We start from the raw sequence: 21827 nt of genomic DNA, 5'->3' as shown, positions 1-21827 counted from the left end.
TTCAGCCATAACATTGTAGATACTCTAAGAACAGTAAAGATTAGGCATGTAACGATATGTCGAATTCCGCGGTGTCGAGATAAAATAAATTCTCGATACTGTCATGGGAATACCACGGTAGTTACATAGCTACGTTCTTCTACAGAGCCGGTAATATGACTGTGCGACTACATTCCCCATAATCCTTTGCATGCAACTGCGCACGCAGGTGAGAGCAGACTCGTGCAGCTCAGCCTCTCAGCCTCCGACTCTGACCCGTGCTTGACCGGAGGAAACAGCGAATAAAAGTAAGGAGATTGATTGTTCTTCTCTGTGGATTTTCTCCGCGACCGTTTGTCATAGTGAGAAGCCACATATCACCAAATCTCCAAATTACCCTTCCTGTCCAAAGTGTTAGAGAAAGTAATTGCTGTACAGTTGCCTTCATTATGTCTAGGCTTGATTACTGCAACTCTCTGTATGTGGGCTTAGATAAACGTTCTTTGCGGCGTCTGCAGCTAGTGCAAAATGCTGCTGCTCGCCTTTTGATAGGCACGAAAAAACGTGACCACATCACACCGGTTCTGGCCTCTTTGCATTGGCTTCCTGTCCGCTGCAGGATTGACTTTAAGATTTTGATGTTTGTTTTTAAGATATTGAATGGTCTGGCCCCCCAGTACTTAGTTGAACTCATCCATGTTCACACACCAGCTAGAGCACTGAGGTCATCAAATGAGTTGCTTCTAGATGTCCCGATATCTAGGCTCAAAACTAAAGGCGACCGAGCCTTCGCGGTAGCTGCCCCAAAATTGTGGAACAGCTTACCACTGTATATTACATCTGCCCAGACTCTTGAGATATTTAAGTCATTGCTGAAGACCCATCTTTTCTCTTTACCATTTGACGCATGTTGAGCCGAACATTGCCGATGTATGGACTGTTTTTATCGAATTTTGTGCCTATTGTGCACTTTATTTTGTTTTCTATTGTTACTGTTAATATTTATATGTACTGTGTACTCTAATACTGTATTTTTCTATTTCTATAGTTGTATTTTTATACTTTAGTGCTTTCTAGATTGTACAGCACTTTGGCAAACCTCGGTTGTTTTAAATGTGCTATATAAATAAATTTGACCTTGACCCTTGACCACATGAAACAGCGGAATTGTGTCTTTCCGACAAGACCAAGCACTTGTCGGTAGTCCAATGTTTTCACAGCGAAAAAAAATGATGAAGTTACACTAAAATAATGTATAACAAAGCTTTCATACAGCTTTACACACACATTACTTTTGGATGGATTACTCGCGAATGCAGGGTCGCACAGAAATGCCATGCATATCACATGAAAGCGCAGGACCAGAGCTTTCCTCTCCTCATCTCCTGTTCTGAGAAAGTGTTAGGGTCTCCTTGATGTCAAGATTGTCAACCTGGCGTGAACAAACTGAGTGAATGTGTGTTTTTGAGTTTTTCTATGACTTCCAGGGAAATGGCTGGGCTTTATTTATCATGGTTTTCTTTTACACACATCTCTAACCAATTCTCTCCCTCTCTCTCTCTCTCTCTCTCTCTCTGTGTCTCTCTGTGTATCTGTGAGTGAGGGATTGTGTGTTATTGAGTTTACATTATTTCTAATTTGTTAATTTTGTTGTTGTTGCAGGGTCTGATTGTTCTAAGTTCTGTATATTTGATAAATATTAAGACTACTCTATCCTCATAATTTGATGTCATTCAGATGACTTTCTAGTTATAGTACTACACTACTTTTGTTCAGAGTAGGTTAAAAAATACTGAATGTTTCCATTTTCATATTCTGTCACTATAGTTTTAAATGACATGACTTTGTTATGGCACTTTAATGTCTGCCTGCCTAGCAGTAATAGGGGGGAAATGAAAGCACATGTTCAGCTGTGTGTTGATTTGTTTATGATACGCTTCCAAGTTTAAAATAACATGCTGTACAGTGTACATGCACTATTTTTGAATAAAATAGCTATTTTTAAACAATAAATTTTCTTTTTTTCCCCCTTGTATAAATATTGTGATACATATCGTATCGTGGACTCTTTATCGTGATAATATCGTATCGTGAGTTTCTTGTATCGTTACATCCCTAGTAAAGATAATACTTTTGAATGATTTATTGAACAACTGTAGTATTAATGTGGTAGCATTGTGCTGCTATGCAGCATTTAAACAACACATTTTAATCTGGTGAAATAAAAAATGAAAATGAAATGAAAAACTGCTTGGACCAGGGCCAGTTTAAACAGGCATTCTGCTGATTTCCTTGCTTGCTTGCCTTACAAGCTGGGAGTTTGGAGTTTAAAGGTGTGAGCATTTACCAGGTAGGAAGCTCTGATGAAAATATTCTGCAATATCATTATAATGGCATTACAACTGGTGTAATAATGGGTGTTTTGGATATCTGACTGAGGGACTGAAATAAATATTGACCATTCTCCTTTCTCTTGCACATTCCTTTATAGAAGCACAATAAGATGTTAATTGGAATAAGCCTTCATTCTGATTTAGGTGTTTACAGGAAGTGTTTTAATTGTAATTCAGCTGATAGTCTGGTTGTGAGCAGATTAAACGGCTGCATATGGATACAGTCAGTGTGACAGAGATAAAGGAGGAAAGAATCATACCTATTTCCCTCGACCCTCTCCCTCTGTCACTCTCTAATTTGGGTCTATTGCATAATTCTTAAGGAATCTGAGCTCAGCTGCAGCTGCCTCTCTGTAGCCAAACCCTAGCACAGGGAGAAGGGATGTGTAAAAGTACAGCTTGTTTAAACACAGCTATACTGAGTGCGTGTGACTTTTTGTAGGCACACTGTCACCCAGTGCACATTCTAAAAAGAGTTTTGTGTATCCAGTTGCCTGTCCCTTGGCTCTGTCTGGCCTGGCCTTCTCCGACAGCCCGAGACAGCTTTATTTTGCTCGGTGCATGTGAGGTCCCACAGCAGTGTGGCACACATATGGCTGACGGTATCCACACATGGACAGCACGCTATCAGCAGAGAGAGAAGAGGAGGTATGGATGAATGGAGGCTTTTCAGCTCTGAAACAGGAGCCCCATTTACTGGATAAGGACCGACTGACTGACTGCCAGACCAGCTGTGTTAGACACAAAAAACAGTAGAGACTATCTGTCACACTGGTTCTATCACCTGGTTCTATTTGCAACGTGACAGTGATGAAGAACTGGAGAAAAAGGAGACATCCAAACTGTAATACAAACAGCCCCAAGGGAGGAGCTTTGGGGAAATGAAATTTTTACATGCTGTATAATCACATATATAAGCACATTTGTGGACAGATGAGTGGTGGGGCTGCCAATAGTATAGTGCAATCAGGTTGCTATAGCAACATCTTTTTTATTTATCATGAGGGCTGTCCCTAGAAATAGAACAAAAGAACTGTGGCAAGTCGCGACCTCACTGAGGTGAGGTTTTGCAGTTTTGGAATTTCACTGGTTTTAGTATCGACCACTTCTTTTCTGAATTAAGACAAGCCCAAGGTTTCCCAAACATTCATTTATTTATTGCGGCCCGCAATGATTAAAACATCTGCTGCCCAATTTGATTTTCTATTTTTTGAGCTGAACTGTTCATTAGTGTCTTTTTTCCATTACCACTTTTGGCCATGCAGACTGAAAACCATGCCGCCCTAATTTGTTTTTCCTTTACCAGTTTAGACGTACTGAGCCATGCCGAACTGCTCCAGAGACAGACCATCTCTGGACCATGGAGACCACCTCCAGAGATAAACCATCTCTGGAGCATGGCCAAAAGTGCACCCAACTGCTTCAGACAGGGTAGCACTGACGTCTCGCCAATGCAGCCAAGCTTGTTGTGAGACTCACCTCACGCCTGTCTGTGCAAAAGACCTGAGAGAAAGGCGTTTTTAAAAGTCTTTATATGTTCAGCTCTCGGTAGCTTCTAACTAAATCTCTGTGGTTTGAAGGGACGGGGATATCTGCTTTATTTTACTGTTTCACGTTCGCTTTCAGCCTTACAGGAGACTGTTAAGTTACTGCTGATGAAAACCCACCATTTTCTGTTTTTTTGCTGCTTCACAAAAAAAGCTTTTACATAACAAAATAACAATGGACTGTTACTGTGAAGAATCTATAAGGAATGAAACTTGTTTATCTCGAAATCTGCGGAACTTTGTTAGCAGCTTCCCTTCAATAAAAAAGGTCTACTAATACCACAAGGAGGAAGAGTAAAAGCAGAAACAGCCACAGTGAGATGTGTTTAAGAGCTGTAGACAAAAGGCTCTTATTGCACCTCTGCAAACAGTTCACCTCCAATGGGTAAACTTCTTTTACCTGCCCTGCTGTGTGATGGAGAACATTTGCAGCAAAATAAAGAGACTTAAGCCACAGAACTGCCTGCTGCTTTTTAACAGCATTACTCAAGACAAGCCATCATCAGTCAGAGACACAATTTCAAGCATTTAGCCCTGTTGTAACAGACAAGCAAATCTCTGCTGCACTGGGTTGACTGGCCTCGTCAAACCAAACCAAGCCAAACAAGCATGTGAGTCTGGAAAAATAGGTGCGCTGTTGGAATATATATACCGTTCAGTTATTCATTGTATCACATTCTACTTTATTAATCCCTGAGGGGAAATTCAAGATAACATATGCACACACAGTCCCCTCACAGTTACATAGTTGTCATATACACAGTCTCGAAATACACACATATGCACAAACATGACCTATACATGCATTATGTGGAGAGAAGTCAGAGTGAGGGGGCTGCCTTGGACAGGTGCCCCGAGCAGTTGGGGGTTTGGTGCCTCAGGGGTACCTCGGCAGTGCCCAGGAAGCAAACTGGCACCTCTCCAGCTACCGTTTCACACTCCATATTTGGTCCAGATGGGTGACTCGATGCAGTGACCTTCCGGCTCCCAACCCAAGTCCCTATGGACTGAGCTACTAACACCCGAAAATGTGGAAATGCTTCACAGATTTGCGTGTCCTCTAGGCTCAGACTGAGTAGCGAAACAGCAGGTGCGGTGAAAGTAGGGATGCACTGATCCACATTTTTTTCACAAATGTGAACCTCCCTACTAGGTACTATTTTCAGAGAAAGTTTGGGGTAATTTCAGTGGAAACGCGCCAAGGTTTTTCAAAATCCCGGGTTAATGATAAAAGTTCATGCGGTGGAAAAGGGGCTTAAGTTTTACTTTGGTGACATTATTTGCAGTTGAAAAGTTAATAAATCGCAATATATTTAATCGCATTACTCGGCATATTGCAACACGTTTAAAATCTCAATACTACTGTATAGTGACTGAAGTATTGTGGCAATACTGTATCATGGAGCCTCATGTGATTCCCAGCCCTTGCTAATAAGTTACATATGATCAAGTGGCATTCATCATTCAGCACACCTAAGAGCAGATTTGGATGATTAAAAAGGTTTGGTGCATCTGGAGTTGACTTGAGAAATTTAAGGGAATGTTCCTGCCCTCTGTCTATGGAAGAAAATGATTGGACTTTTCCTTCCTGAACTGAGGCAATTAAAATAGTTCCTTCTATTTCATAGCTCTACAGCTTCTTCTGACTACAGTGGAGGCACTTTGTCTCCATTATAACAAGCTGCACACAACCCTAACAATACATCATATACAAGTTAGGGCTGCACCATAAAAAATAAAAAAAAATCATGATCTCGTTCCATACATCCATGGCATCTCAGTTCTAAACGACGACAATTCACTCGCTCCTATTTCCCTATGCATTCATGTCATGCTGCATTCACATGTTGACTTATGAACTGCAAAACAATCCCAGTTGCTATCAAGTAGTCCTCTACCAACAAGATCCCCCACCCCCTGAAACAAACAAATATCTTATTTATGTTATTTACCTAGTTTATGTGTTTTCCTGTCGCTCGGCTGCTTCTCTGTTCCTCCTCCTTTCTCTCCTCCGCTGTGTGCCTCACCAATGCAGAGACACAGGGGCAGAGAGAAAGAGGGAGAGAGAAACACCACCTACGCAGATGACTATACTTGAGTTAACAACCTCTTGTTATATTACTGTTAGTGCCATAAAATCTTCCAAACAAGAGTCATTTATATTATAATCCACCTAAAACTAAAGATAGACACATCGATTCTAGGGATGGGTCACGATTTTCGAATTTTCGAAGAGTCATTTTATTTTGAAAAATCGATTTTTTAATGCGACTATTACTATTCGCTGTCTTATTTCCCCCCTTTATTTGACATGCAATTCAGCTCCTAACTGCACAAGGGCAGTATAGGATTGCTACAGCGGTGTGAGATGGGCTACCAGCTAGTTTGATGCTCTTCTACAAACAGGAGAAACATGCAGAGACTACTACAGTCATCAAAAAGTTGCATGTGGAACAACTTCGACAAAATAAACGAAAATGAGGTGCAGTGCAAACTCTGTGAGGCAAAGCTTGCGTATCACAAGTCTACAACAAGTATCTACAGTCATTTGAGAGCGAGGCACGCAGGAGGCGGTGAGGGACTGTATGGCCGGGCTCAGCGGCGCGACACGTCTGCAGCGCGAGTCCCGTAGCAGCTCGCCCCCCTGTTAATCAATTACAGCGGCTCCACCGGCAACGGGAGCAGCGCGACAACCCCCGATTTTACGTGGCTCTTCTATTTTTGTCGCGCTACGCTCCCCTACGCGGCCCTCCAGCAGATAAAAACTACATGAAATAGTGTGCTAAACGAGCACAATGTGTTTTTAAATGAATAAACCATTATCAGAGGTGATGTGATGATTTTTTTTTCATGCATTTACCCATGTTTATCCGGGACATTGTGTAAATGTCCGTGGCGGACATTTGAAAGCGAGTAGATGACAAACAGTACAGTAAACTTGTAGATAACTCAAATACTACTAATAATAATAATGTAATAACTTAGGTGGAAAATCCTTTAACATTTCATGCAGCCTACATGCAGCCTCTCAGCTCAGCAAACGGTAAACAACCCCGCTGGCTTCTCTACGTGTCGGTTCCGTACGCAGTCAGTGAAGCCCAAATGAATACGCCGCAACGCTACACTGACTTGACGCTTTGCAGCCGGTGGAGCCCGGCCGTAATGATGAATGGATCTCTGTGTGCGTGGCTCCGAGAGGGGAGGGGGGAGCGATTATTCGAAAAATCGGCGAATAGTTGCCATGATTTTCGAATAGTGTTTTTGCTTGTGCTGCCCATCCCTAATCGATTCCAAACTAGTCCAGCTGCAGTAACTTATGCATTCTATTTTTCATATTCAGCAGCATGTATGTTTATCACTTTGATGTTCAAAACTAAGAGACAACAAAAGACTTGAGTTATTTTTATTGTATACAAGAGACTTTTAAGCATTGTTAATTTCATTGACGAAACCTATCGTCACAAACCTTTTTCCCATGATGAAAACGAGACAACGATGAGCTAAAAATAGATCTTGATAATAAAAATTAAGATGAAATCTATGTTTCATTTTCACTGACGAGACGAGACACGAAGAAAATGTTTGTGGTGGACTATCAGACACTGAAAGCCGAGAATGGATGCGCTTGTAATTATCTTCAAATGCAGCATGAGCAACAGGTTGGTAAACTCCAGTAAATAGTCTGCACCATGTGCAGTTTGACAGGCAGGTAGGAGGCTCAGTTATCTGTGAGTGTAGCTGTGTTGTAAGTCAACAGCCTGAACTCAGATCAGTTTTCTCTGACAGAGATGGAAGTTTAGTTTTAATCACCAACTCTGTGAGAGGACAGGAGTTTAAACCTCCAGACAAATGTTGCAGATTAAGAAAGAATTCAGGCTTTAATTAAATTATTTCTCTGCTTCTTAACAGTGAGATGGATAAGTCAGAGTTTACAATGAACCTGGGTATAAATCCTAGTTGTCTCAGATTAGTTATTTGTGATGTCAAAGTTTGTGAGGGCATATACAGTATAGAGAGATGTTGAGCTTTTCAAATGATGATCAGTTAGTGTGTGCTCATAAATCAGCCCTTAAACCAAATTACAGTTTGTAAGTATGTAGAAATTAAATCTAGTTGTAAAAAATATTCTCTAAATGAATTTTTTTACACAACCTGTCACCTTGGTTCTAATTTCTGATACATGCATTAGCCTCACTGGATTAATTTGAAGATAAAAAAAAAACATAGAAAACATAATGACTAAAAGTTGACTAAAATGTTGTTTTTGTTTAACTAAAACAAGACTAAAACTATTACTAAACTATTTTGTTGAAAAATAAGAATCATGTGACAGAATTGTGATCTCAGTTGTTAGGGATAAAAATCATGATTCACATTTCAGCAAGAATTGTGCAGCCCAAACACAAGTATGTATTCATTACTGACCAGGCTGCAATACCAGAACTATTAAAGATTTAAAGAACTGTTGGGAAGAAAGTTAATAAAACAGAATATATCGCCATATATTTTATCGCAATACTCAGCAGCATAATGCAATATATTTAATATTGTAGTATCATTGTATCGTGATAATATTGTATTGTGGGTCCTGTGGTGATTCCAACTCCAACTAGATACATGTATGAAATCCATTTAATTATTTCCAGATTCCATCTGAGTTGCAGGATTAACATTTCAACAATTCTGTTTTTATGCTCATATTCAGTTATTCCGTTTTTTGAAATATTAGTGAATTTAATGTAACACAACATTACATTTTTATCAAAGGAGGTGCATCAATACAGTTACGTGAGAAAAAAGTGCTTCACATGTGAGCCTTATATCACTCTGCACTAAGTTTAACTGTTAGTGTCAGATTCCTGTGTTTTTCTTTTTGCAGCTCAACATTTTAGATTTTTTTTCCTCATAATTTAGTGGGATAACCTAATTTATAAGGGACACAGGTGACATTTTCTTATACCTACCATGAAAATAATCCAATAAATCTTATTTCATTCAATTTTATACCAGTATACACTGTGTTTACACCTATATAAACAAAATCAACAGTTATACATGTATCCAGGGCAGTTTTTGTTCAGCCGCTGCTTCTGGACCGCTCAAGGGTCACAGGAGGATTTGATCCACCTTGGCTGAGCAAGAAAAGGAATGTGGTCATGCTAGCTGTTACTTGCATCTCCTTGGTCAAAGAAGCTGTCACTAAAGTTGAAGACAACTCTCGTTGACGTGTCTCGGCCAAAAAGTTGCACACGGACACACCAAACTGACAGCCTGAGAGAGAGAGGCCTGCATGAGAGGACATACCACTACATACCAGCAGACAGCGGTCGTTTGTAATTGCCATTCGAAAAGAGAAACCAGGAAAACCTTGACCCTAGTTAGCCAGATGTTTCTGCTAAAGAGCTCAATGGCTAAAGAAAAACCGTCTGACCTCATATAATAAGTTTGTTTGGACCTCACTCCCTCTCAACTTTAGCTCTTTATTTACATTCCTCACTTCCATTTCTATTCTTGTGTGCTGAGCTGAACTGCCAATAAGAGTGATTTAATTCATCGATGGGATCCACTGTGCTGACGCCAATTCAACATGATGAATTTGCAGAAACAAGGCCAACTAGCGTCAACAAGGGCCAACGGTGCGGGACACACCGCACTCACAGGGGAGCAGACGCTCACCAACAGCCCAACTTTGACCGACAGCCAACCGTCCAGCAAACGTGTCTGTGAACCTTATGAGTTAAAATGGGGCAGAATTTTTTCATTTGTGTTTAATATTGTGGCTATGAAACCGTATTTTATGTGTGTTTTAACAGTGTTAGTTGAATCAATCAAACTTTATTGCACTTCACAAACTTCACTGGCAAAGAAACTAGGGGTGGGGGAAAAAGTAGTATCACGATATTTTGCATGGCAATATTGTGTCAATACATGGACGCCAAGTATTGATTTTTTATTATATGAATTATTAATTTTTGCAAATATACATTTTAATGCAACTTTTGGTACTAGAATAACTTGAGTCTTCAAACAGAAACACACTGCTCTTGCTCAGCTTTCCAATTTATTGGTAACACTAACGTTTCAGTTGTCCTGGACCTTCATCAAGAGTGTTCAACACCATTACCTTCCAACACTGGGCTTAAATAGAAACTGCTCCACCCATTTCACAGGTGTGCACAGATACACCATAAGGTCCGTTTCCACTGAAGAAGTTCCTGGTACTATTTAAAGGGCAGGAACTACTACAGGAATGTCCTCTCGCTCGGCCCTCTCAACCGCCGTGTCTCCACTGAGAGCGGAGTCGGAGGAAGGTTCCTGTAAAGTTACCAGGCTCTGGATGTGACCATTTTGACCGGGGCGACGTAGGGACGCTGTTAGCTGTTAGCCGATAGCGGTGTCTGTAATAACTCACGAAGTGGTCCGGGGAAAAATATTTTTTCCAGCGGATGTCTTAGTTACAGATTGAGCTAACTGGAGTAGTTATGTCATATCCGACAACGGGAGGCTTTTAACAGGAACGTCCTGATGTTAGCTTTGCTGCTGCTGTTAGTTGTCCCTGTCAGCTGCAGCCACTGGTGCTTTCTAGACATCATGATTTCCCAAAACTGAATAAATACCACACATAGCAACACAAAACTGCTTTGCGTTGTGATTGAGCTATGAACGAGCTAACTCTCGTCTGCTGAGTTTTAAAAATGGCGGCTATTTTGTTGCTTTCTGTTGTTGTCACATCCCTCCTTGAGTATATCCAATCAGCACCAAGTAACCCCCAAGCCCCAGCCAGGAGTTTTTCGGGGCCGTTCTGAGTACCTACTCCGAGGCAGGGACTTGTTTAGCCCCTGTAGAAGTTCCGAAACTCTGTCATTTGGGGGTGGTTCCTGCGGTGGAGACACGCACCAACGGCCCTGGCCCCGTAAAATTACCCCCAAGTTCCTGCGGTGGAAATGGGCCTATAGAGCAGCCAAGCACATTTAGGGTTGGAGGGAAAAATCAATAAAGCGTGGTATCGCGATATCTTGCGTGGCAATATTGTATTGATACACAGACACCAAGTATCCATCCTTTATTAAATGCGTTATTCTTCTTTGCAATACACATTTTAATGCAACTTTTGGTACTAGAATAATAAAATCAATTGCTTTTTTGGTCCTCTAGATGGTGCTGATGTTTCTTCTTGGTGAAGTCAGCAGAGGTCTCAGTTAGCAGATTTGGGCAGAAAGTTCATCAAAGCAAAGACAGAGGCACTGGATAAAGAATTATACTTGGATATGATACATGCAAATTGTAAGCAGTGTCAAATGAGAATAAAACACTCTGGGAATACTACAAACATGAGGGCTTACCACACATTCCACCATCCAGAGATAATATTAGCCGTTGAGAGCTAAGCTAACACTAAATCCACTCTGCAGAAAAATCAACCAACATACCTCATATCTTAGGAGGTAAAACTGATGTTGACAAAGTTTTCCTTTGGGAAAATAATTAACAGTTGGAAAAAAAGGTAATAAGTTGCAATATATCGCAATATATTTTATCTCAACACTCAGCGTATCACAATATTACAATAATATCGTACCATGACCTAAGTATTGTGATAATATCATATCATGGGTCCTCTGGGGATTCCAACCCCTGATAGAAACCCCACTGCCAACTAGCGTTTTAGAGGTGAAATTGCAGAGCGAAACAGTAACACAACTGCACAAGTATAAATGGTAACAGGGATGGTCACAGAGTTTCTGCTGGACAGGTATTTTTAGTTTGCCTCTAAATTTTAATCAACATGGCGGCGCGACCAATGCTTGCGGCAGCCTCTGTGTACACCGGCAAAGTAAACACAGTGAAACAATAAGTAAATGCTTCAGTGCAATACAGTCCTGAGTTTCTAACAGACATTAGAAACCACTGCAGAGATCTAACGCTCAGGATGTGTAGCAAGCTTGGCCTGCTACGTCGAGCTAGCCCTGAGATGACCGTGGTTTCGCCTGGAGCTGTCCCGACGGTGAGACGCTGGCAGTGCTGTGACAGGACGTGGGAGCGGGGAAAGTGCGGACGGGTTAGCTCTGAGCCTAGACCTAACCATCAAACCAGCTGTTCCCAGCGTCCTTCTGGCGAATATCCGCTCGCTGGACACGAAAATGGATTACACTCGACTACAGAGATCCACTCATCGAGGAGTGAGGGATTGCTGCGTCCTTGTGTTGACTGAGACATGGGGTACATCCCAAGTCCCTTAAAATTACTGCTAACCACCTAACCTAGCCACCTTACCTAACTGTTTAGTCCCTCCCACTTAGGAAAACATGCAAGGAGTCAGGAGTTAGGAGTGAGGAGCAAGGATTGCTGATAAGAGACATGAGACGGCCTTACTCTGAAGCGTCACGTAAAGTGACGTCCTTTTCTGATGATGGCACGACAGCTGGATCTGCTGCATAATGGAGCCAGCGTTTGACGTACAACCCAAGTCACATTATATTCGCTGATCAAAGCCTAACAGTAATCTGTATGACACAATGAGACAGAAAGAGAGACAGAGAAAGAGAGAGACAGAGAGAGATGCAGGACAGACGGTAATGGCAGTAGCATTAGGCTAATGAAAGTAATAATATTAATTAATATTAATATTAATAGGCTAATTAATATTACCGACAAGCTATTAAACATTCCACTCACATGATATGCAGGACAATTAATGATGGGCAAATGTGTTTGTGTGTTTGTGTGTGTGTGTGTGTGTGTGTGTGTGTGTGTGTGTGTGTGTGTGCGTGTGTGTGTGTGTGTGTGCGTGCGTGGTGTTATATCAGCACGTGTGGTTCTGGACATGAGCAGCTGCACATTTAACAGCCACACATCACCGACAGTCCACTGAACAACGCAACGGGTTGTGAATGAAATAAACTTAATTACAACATGACAGTCTTGCACGAATCATTAACGTTACTCTTTGTAGTCACGTAGGCATGTGAATTACAGCGTTTCATTGCAAAGAATGCATGTAGCGGTTACACTTGCGCTGTTTCTCCGCCATCTCGTTCAAATGAGCCAGATGTAGGGGGTGGGTATTTATACGTCAGAGCCTCAAGCTGAAAAAGACTTCCTGTTAGGAACCTCTCGTGTTACCTTACTCATCGCACCTAACAGATCCCTCCTAATTCCTAACGCTAACTCCTTACTGGCAGGAATAAGAGACATGAGACGGCCTTAAAGATGGCAGACCTCGAACGACTTCAGGTTCAAGTAAGGAGTTAGGAGTTAGCAGTATAAAATAAGAGACTTGGGACGTACCCATGGATGAATGGTAACATATCAGATTTGGGTGTTGAGCTAACAGGGCTAACACTACACAGAGCAGACAGGGAGGCTGCAACATCAGGTAAGCTCTGTGGTGCCGGTCTGGCAATATACACAAACAATTCATGGTGCTGTGATGTGAAGAGGATCTCCCAGTTCTGCTCTCAGGATGTGGAGTTTTTGACTGTGAAATGTCGACCCTTACCATCTTACTATTGCACTATATGTTCTTTCTTATATTTTGCACAAATTGTTTTTAAATGTTTTGTTTCTTATTGCTTGGGGTATGTGAGATGTCATTTCGTTTTTGTGCTGCGCATAAAAATGACAAAGTTCAGTTCATAACGTTTTATATGACAACACAGCATCCAGTTGCTAATGGCTAACGTTAGCCTACTGTAGCATAGCCTCTGAAACATTAACGTTATCTTCCTTGTGCATTTCCACTTACTAGTAACGTTAATGCTACTATCTAAAATTAGCACTGTAACCTTACCCTAAAACTCATCACTGACTCCGGTTGAGTTTTAAAACTCCGGGGTTGCGTTTGAGTGTCTTGGTTGTAATGTTACACTTGCTCTCCTCTTCAGTGTATCTAACGTTACCTTGCCAACACCTACGTCTATCATAGACGTAATGAGGACGTAATGGAGGAGGGGGGAGTAGGCCTTTGGAGGGAGGCGGGAGTTGTGGATGTTTAAATTTTTTCTAAGTGCTGTGTGAAATGCAAGAAAGGTAAGAGTTCCTTTAAGAAATGGTCCAGATCACAAACCACTATACTTAGACTAGTCAAATCTGGACTAGATTAACATGGAGAATCCAGAGACTCATTAAAACACAGTTTCAGATTTGTGAAATCTTTTTTCTATTTGTGAAAATGCAAAAAAGGGCGATTTCACTGCATTTTTTCCCCATACAGACCACATTAGAATATGTTAATGTTCACAATGACATACGCCTCTTGCATAGGCTACAGAGTCGGCGTAGTACTATAAATCAGTCCTCAGCTGTATAAAGGCGAGGAAGACCCTGGTCAGGACCTCCTACTTGTCAGTTCACTGTCCTCTTTTTTTGTCAGTTGTTTTCTCACCCTTTAAGAAATGGTTCAGTAATCTAGGGAACAGGCTTATTTGCATTCTGACTGAGAAGTTGGATACAAAACAACTCTTCTATATGCCAGTTACCTTAGCTTAGAGTAAAGACAGGACATCAGGACATCAGGACATTTGCATGCTCTACACTTTAAAACGGTAGGCTAATATTTGTTTGACCATTCATGAGCGACAGCACGTACCAGGCATCTCCTGTCAGTGCAACGCATCATCACACCAGTTGTTTAAATGTGTAATATAGACCCGTTAAAAGTAATAGAACCGTTTCTTAACTTCACAATGGTCACTCCGCCCAGCAGCTTGTTGAGCTCCTTGTCGTTGCGGACAGCCAGCTGCCGGTGACGGGGGATGATACGGGTCTTCTTGTTGTCGTGGGCAGCGTTTCCAGCCAATTCCAGGATCTCAGCGGTCAGATACTCCAGCACAGCCGCCAGGTAGACGGGGGCACCGGCACTGACACGCTCCGCATAGTTTCCTTAGCGCAGCAGCCTGTGAACACGGCCAACTGGGAACTGGAGCCCAGCACATGAGGAGCGGGTCTTTGCCTTGGCTGTGGGGGTTCTTCTGATAGTCTAAATGGTCCCACACCACCGACTTCGTCCTTTTCGCCGATGGGAAAAGTTCAGCTTCGCCTCCTCCAGCCATGTTTGCAGTTTGGACATGAGTGGATTTACACTGATTACTGACGTACTGACTGACTGACTGAGGCTGCCCCCCCAATAAATGTGCTGACTGCAGCAGCTGCACATGCATGATTTCAGAGTGTGCCAGTTAAAATGTATGACTGGCACAGAGTTATTTCTGAGTTTTGAATTCCTGAAGTTCCCATTTATGAAACGTAGCGTAGGTTACACCGTCAGCCTTTACCGTTGGAATGGAAAATGGGCGGTTAGTGACACCATGACATTCTTTTACCGTGGTAAACCATGACGCCGGTAACTGGCACATGCCTAATAACAACTAATTTGGCTGACAACCAACACCAATATCAATATATCGACTTTTTTCCCCACCTGATTTTAGTGATCATAAAGTCTCTTCTGTAGTGGAATTAACATCATACTACGCATGCATACTCTTATCATGATGGCTCACCAGCTGATGGAGACACGAAAGGCAATGCTTTTTAATGTATGCAATATTCATTTATTGTGCAAAATAAGAAAAAGCATGTTGGCTGATACTGATAGTTCATTTTAAAGGAGCAATAAGCGAAATTCATCATTTCTAGATTAAAGGAATTAAAAAATTGTTATGTGAAGAACTAGAGGTGAAATTTCATCTGGAGAATAGCATGACCTCACACACCCTCTCTCTGTGTTGATCTCCAGTCCCTTGTTTACAAGCCAGTCCGGCTGCGCGTTCATGTAGGTTCATGTGAACCCCCCCCCACCCCCTCGGAGCCCTTGGCCCTCCCTCCCTATAAAAGGCTACAGCCAGTGAGTAATGGCAGCGCGTATTTTCGAAGTGAAATGGCGGAGAGCGGAACAAAACGTCCTACTTAAATGATGATGGTACCTGTAATAAATGTAATATATTTGCTGACATGGAGATGAGGCTCAGTGACAAGAAGAGCTGGTAGAAGCGCTCCATAGCTGTAAGATACTCCAGTAGTCGTAGTAGCTCTAGTGCTAATTCCAGGAGCTAACGCTAACGTCCCTATGGCTCCGGCTCACGGAGAAGGGTAGGAACGTTAGCGTGGCAGCCAACTAGTGCTAACGCTAACTAGGGATGTAGCGATACCAGAAACTCACGATACGATATTATCACGATAAAGAGTCCACGATACGATATATATCACAATATTTATACAAGGGGGAAAAAAAGAGAACATTTATTGTAAAAATAGCTATTTTATTCAAAAATAGTGCATGTACACTGTACAGCATGTTATTTTTAACTTGGAAGTGTATCATAAACAAATCAACACACAGCTGAACATGTGCTTTCATTTCCACCCTATTACTGCTAGGCATGTCATGTCAAGTCATGTCAATTAAAACTATAGTGACAGAATATGAAAATGGAAACATTCAGTATTTTTTAACCTACTCTGAACAAAAGTAATGTAGTACTATTACTAGAAAGTCATCTGAATGACATCAAATTATGAGGATAGAGTAGTCTTAATATTCATCAAATATACAGAACTTAGAACAATGAGACCCTGCAACAACAACAAAATTAACAAATTAGAAATAATGTAAACTCAATAACACACAATCCCTCACTCACAGATACACAGAGAGACACAGAGAGAGCACGAGAGACAGAGAGAGAGAGAGAGAGAGGTGGGTAGAGATGTGTGTAAAAGAAAACCAAATAAATAAAGTCCAGCCATTTCCCTGGAAGTCATAGAAAAACTCAAAAACACACATTCACAGTATCATTTTTTTTTTTGCTGTGAAAACATTGGACTACCGACAAGTGTTTGGTCTTGTCAGAAAGCCATGATTCCGCTGTTTCGCGTGATATGTGTGGCTTCTCGCTATGACGAACGGTCGCGGAGAAAATCCACAGAGAAGAACAGTCAATCTCCTTACTTTTATTCGCTGTCTCCTCCGGTCACACACGGGTCAGAGTTGGAGGCTGAGCTGCACGAGTCTGCTCTCACCTGCGCGCGCAGTTGCATGCAAAGGATTATTGGGAATGTAGTCACAGAATCATATTACCGGCTCTGTAGCAGAACGCAGCTATATAACTACTGTGGCATTCCCACGATGGTATCAAGAATTTATTTTATCGCGACACCGCGAAATTCGACATATCGTTACACGCCTAACGCTAACATCCCTACTCTTCTCCGTGAAGCTGGCGGGCTCGCAGGCTCACGGCTCCGGCTCACGGAAAAGAGCAGGGACGTTAGCATGGCAGCCGACTAGTGCTAACGCTAACAGGAAAGCAGGGAAATAGCTAAACACAGCAGAGACCGAGAGTGAGTCAAAGACATCGCTAACTGTTAAACTAAGCCAAACTAAGTTGGCTGTTTAGGTTTTATTTCCTCGCCCCTGTGGCGAGTGAATCTGCCTGTAGTGAAACCAGGGCTAACCGGTGCTTCCTCCTCAGGCTCCACTTCACTCAGCTGCCAGCACAGCCAGTTAGCCTCTGCTAGCTTCCCAGCTAACGTTAGCGCTGGCTCTCCGTTTGGATCCAACCGGAGCACAGAGCCCTGGTTTGTTATTCAGGTTAATGTGGGAAGAAGCAGCGGGTATATCGGGTAGCTGAGTGAAATGGAGCCTGCGGAAGAAACACCGGGACCGTCTGGATGTAATAGTCCATGGAGATGCTGCAGTGCCTGGCTGCATAGACGAGGCGAGTGGGGTGGGGGGTGGAGAGCAGAGGTAGAGGGAGGTGTGGCTCATGACACACTTTGTTTTGGTCTACAGGCAGTGCACAACAGTAAACCTAGCAGTTAAACAATTTTGCTTTTTGCCCCTTTAAAGTTGATAAAACCGATAATCTGCCAATGTTAACGTGCATCACCAGCAATTTGCTGTTTAATGGGGCTTGTGCGCTGGAATATTTTCCAGAGCAGAGACTCCAGGAAATGACTGGTCCCAGCCAAGAAATTGTCCAGCATATAGCTACTCCCCAAAATGTTGATGCATTCTTTGAAATGCTCTTTAGGACCCAAGGTTGCTAGACAAGGGATTAAAGCTGGTAAAATAGGTGGCAGTTGTGATAAAGGTCAGCACTCTGATAGTAACTATTTCAATGTGATGGAAAGTTTTGTGAAAGGGTCAAAGTTTCAGATTAGACTGAGGAGATGTGACCCATTATTACCCAACTCATGTTAAAGGGATAGTGCACCCAAAAATGAAAATTCAGCCATTATCTACTCACCCATATGCCGACGGAGGCCCTGGTGAAGTTTTAGAGTCCTCACATCCCTTGCGGAGATCAGCGGGTGGAGCGGCTAGCATACCTAATGGTAGACAGCGCCCCAGACTAACGTTCAAGAACACAAAATTGAATCCACAGAGTACCTCCATACTGCTCAACCATAGTGATCCAAGTGTGCTGCAGCTGCAACATAAAAAGTTGTTTCGAAAAACGTCATATGAACTCTGTTTTTAGCCTCACTGTAGCCTGCAGCTCTGACTGCTTCTCTGTGCTCCGCGTTCACGTGTACGCGCGCTCAGGGTGATCGGTGATGCACGGTCTCTGAAGAGCAACAGTCTCGTCAGTACTGATGTCCAGATTCTCAAGTGCAGGCATCGCCAATTCCCAGTCTGAGCAGCAAAGACTTTCCTCATCCATTGGCATTGCTTTGCATTTGAAACAACTACACGACCAGGTTTCCAGTGCTCGACTCCGGTATTCTGCGGCTGGCTGAGGGTTAGGCTCATGAGCTGCGGCAGCTGCTTCGTCCAGTAGCCTGAGTTTTGTGCATATACTTGGGCTCAAACAAATACGGCTCAACAAAGAAATGCTGTTCCTCCTCAATTTCAAAGTCTTCAGACATGTTGGGCTGTCCTTTGCTAAAAGACCGTAGTGCAAATTATCTTTTAGCTCTGTGGTTACCTGCTGTGCACGTGTCACGTGATGTAAACACGGGTGGGCAAAGCTCATGCTTTCGCTGATCTCGCGCAGGCGCGCACACGTGAGCGTGGCGCACAGAGAAGCAGTCACAGCTACAGGCTACAGTGAGGCTAAAAACAGACTTCATATGACGTTTTTCGAAACAACTTTTTATGTCGCAGCTGCAGCACATTTGGATTACTATGGTTGAGCAGTATGGAGGTACTCTGTGGATTCAATTTTGTGTTCTTGGATGTTAGTCTGGGGCGCCGTCTACCATTAGGTGTGCTAGCCGCTCCACCCGCTGATCTCCGCAAGGGATGTGAGGATTCTAAAACTTCACCAGGGCCTGCGTCGGCATATGGGTGAGTAGATAATGGTTGTATTTTCATTTTTGGGTGCACTATCCCTTTAATACTTGTTTAGTTTTTTAAATTTATTTTTGGTAGCAACTTTGTATAGTGCTCCAGATATCAAGGTGAAACCATGACTATAGCACAAGCTCCATCCTTATCACTCTGAGCCAGTTCATTAAAGTTTGTCATGTACTTACAGCCTCGGTGTGGACAGGATGCACAGCAAAGAGGAGTGCTGTGACAAAGGCCAGGCGCGAGTCTTCGAACACACATCGTTCACACGTGTGCATGAGCAGGCAGGTTACGGCGCAGTGCAAACACACGTTTATGATGTGGAAATACAGAGGCGTCATGCCACCCAGCAGGATGTTCAACCTGACAGATAGAAACAGAGAAATATTGAGCACCATGGCATGAGATGGGAGATGCATTTACATTAGATGTGAGTGAAAGTTATTTGTCCATATGTAAAGGATATTAGAAATGATCTCATATAAAAGGTACACTGTTGATGATATAAGTGAAAAAGCCTGATCTACAACAATCAGCTGGATGCCACTGTGGGTTTACGATGGGAATCTCCAAGGTAAATTACCTTTTACATTTCCTGGATGAAGGGATGGTGTTATTATCCTGTCCAGAATCTCAATCTATTTTCTGCAGTGCCATGAATTTCAAATTAAAAGAGCCTGACTGCTTTATGAGAGAATGTCAGATTTCTACACTAAATAACACCCTGCATTATATCTTCTAGCAGCTTATCTCTCAGTTAGGAATATAAGTGAGATAAGCAATTTTTCACTTGGTTCATCATAATTGGTATTTAGCTGCACCTATTCCCTCTTGACCCAACAGAATATCACCAGGCTGAAAATCGCAAACTGAGAAAGAGTGAAGCATTTGAGTGGTTCAGGTTCCAGCTGTCGTTCAATGTCACTAAAGTTTATATTGTATTATAATTAGCTCATATTTATCATTGCAGAATGAGACATTTTAATTTTAGAAGGAAAACTGTGAATTCATAGATTACTTTTTTTTTCAATGAGGGACAATCAGTAGATGTAATTTTAAGAATATTCCATCGATCCATCCATCCATTTTCACACGCTTATCCAGGGCCATACCTTGCCCAGTATGGGGACACTGCCCCCCACCACCCCGGAGCCAGACCTCTGGTGGCTGGGCCAGACGGGCTGATCCCTGATGTCACAGACTGGCTCTGGTGACATGGTATAAGAATATTTTATGAGGTAATTGTTTTTGAACTTAATTGCAGACAAACCATATCAGACATTAATTATTATTACAGGCACAGTAATTGTTTATGTTTTTAAACAAGTCTGGAGGGGATTATGAACTCTGGGACAGTAGTTGTGGCTTGTGTGCAATTGAATTGGAAAGGTTTGTACGAATAACAATGACATATTTATTTCTGCATAAACTGAATCAGATAAAATACAGTTGCTTGTTGTTCAGGTTCTCCAAAGGATGTGATGGGAATGTAATTAGTTCTACAGATTTTTTTCCACAACCCAAAACAGACAAATTATAATTTTGACCTGATGGTGGCACTAGATGAAAAGTCAGGGAAGCACCAAAGCCAGCTGATTCATCATCTGGGTACGATGAATGCCTGTACAAAAATTTCAAATTAACTAAGCACAAAAAGTAAGGACATTTGTGTTTGGTATTTCTTTGTTATAACAATGCTTCTTCGCAATAAATCTTATACTGTTGGAAAGCCTGTTTATTTCCCTTTTAAATGGTGCCACATCTGTAAGGAACATGCATTTGTGGGATGAGCAGCAGAGCTGAGTATGTGGGTTGCGCACATGAAAAATTGGCCAAATCTTCTATGCCAATGCCAAACAGCTTTTTTTGCTGTTGACTCTTGTCTGGTGTTGATTGGTGGATTGGATGATTGAAGTCTGAAGAAACAAGACATATTGGCAATTTTACAATATATTCATTTTACAAACAGGAGCCTAAGTAGCATGTGGAAGAACCATACACAGCCACAACAGCCTGGCATCTCCTCCTCATGCTGGTCACCAGCCTGGTCATAAACTGCTGTGGGATGGCATCCCATTCTTCAACCAGCGTTTGTCCCAAGTTAGCCAAAGTGATTGTGTTGGTCACTCTGGCACGAACAACACGCCCAAGCTGATCCCACAAGTGTTCAATGGGGTTGAGGTCAGGACTGCTGGCAGAGCATTCCATCCTCTCCAGTCCCAAATTTTGGAGGTAGTCTCTGATAAACCCCGCTCTGTGGGGATAAGCGTCATCTTGGAGGATAGAGTTCGGTCCCAGACTGTGGAGATATGGGATTGCCACTGGTTGCAGAATTTTATCTCAATATCTCTCTGCATTGAGATTGCTTCCAATGATGACAAGCCTCGTTTTTCCAGTGAGGGAGATGCTGCCCCACAGTATCACACTGCCTCCACCAAAAGATGTTGCTCTATTGGTGCAGCAGAGCACCAATCCAACTGCTGTAGGCAGAATCTGTACTCATCGCTGAACATAACATTCCTCCACATGTTCAGGTTCCAGGGCATGTGTTGCTGACACCAGCACAAATAGGGCCTGACAGTGAAGGGCAGTCATGGCAGGCCTCCTGGCAGC

The 21827-nt window shown here is 42.4% G+C and overlaps 1 protein-coding gene across 3 annotated transcripts in view; it reads right to left on the bottom strand.

Annotated features, from left to right (window-relative positions):
• Nucleotides 1-21827, bottom strand: part of tmtc1 (transmembrane O-mannosyltransferase targeting cadherins 1) — a 340296-nt gene that overhangs the window by 283823 nt on the left and 34646 nt on the right. For 2 of the 3 annotated variants that reach the window (XM_033651702.2, XM_078165290.1), the window contains exon 2: nt 19400-19577. The exons of the other annotated variant lie outside the window; for it this stretch is intronic. In XM_033651702.2, coding sequence (XP_033507593.1) covers nt 19400-19577 — 178 coding nt within the window. The remainder of the gene's footprint in view (nt 1-19399; nt 19578-21827) is intronic. 3 annotated transcript variants of the gene reach the window in all.

The sequence above is a fragment of the Epinephelus lanceolatus genome, chromosome 23, assembly GCF_041903045.1.
Source record: "Epinephelus lanceolatus isolate andai-2023 chromosome 23, ASM4190304v1, whole genome shotgun sequence".
NCBI lineage: Eukaryota > Metazoa > Chordata > Actinopteri > Perciformes > Serranidae > Epinephelus > Epinephelus lanceolatus.
This window is presented reverse-complemented; position numbering and strand designations above follow the sequence as displayed.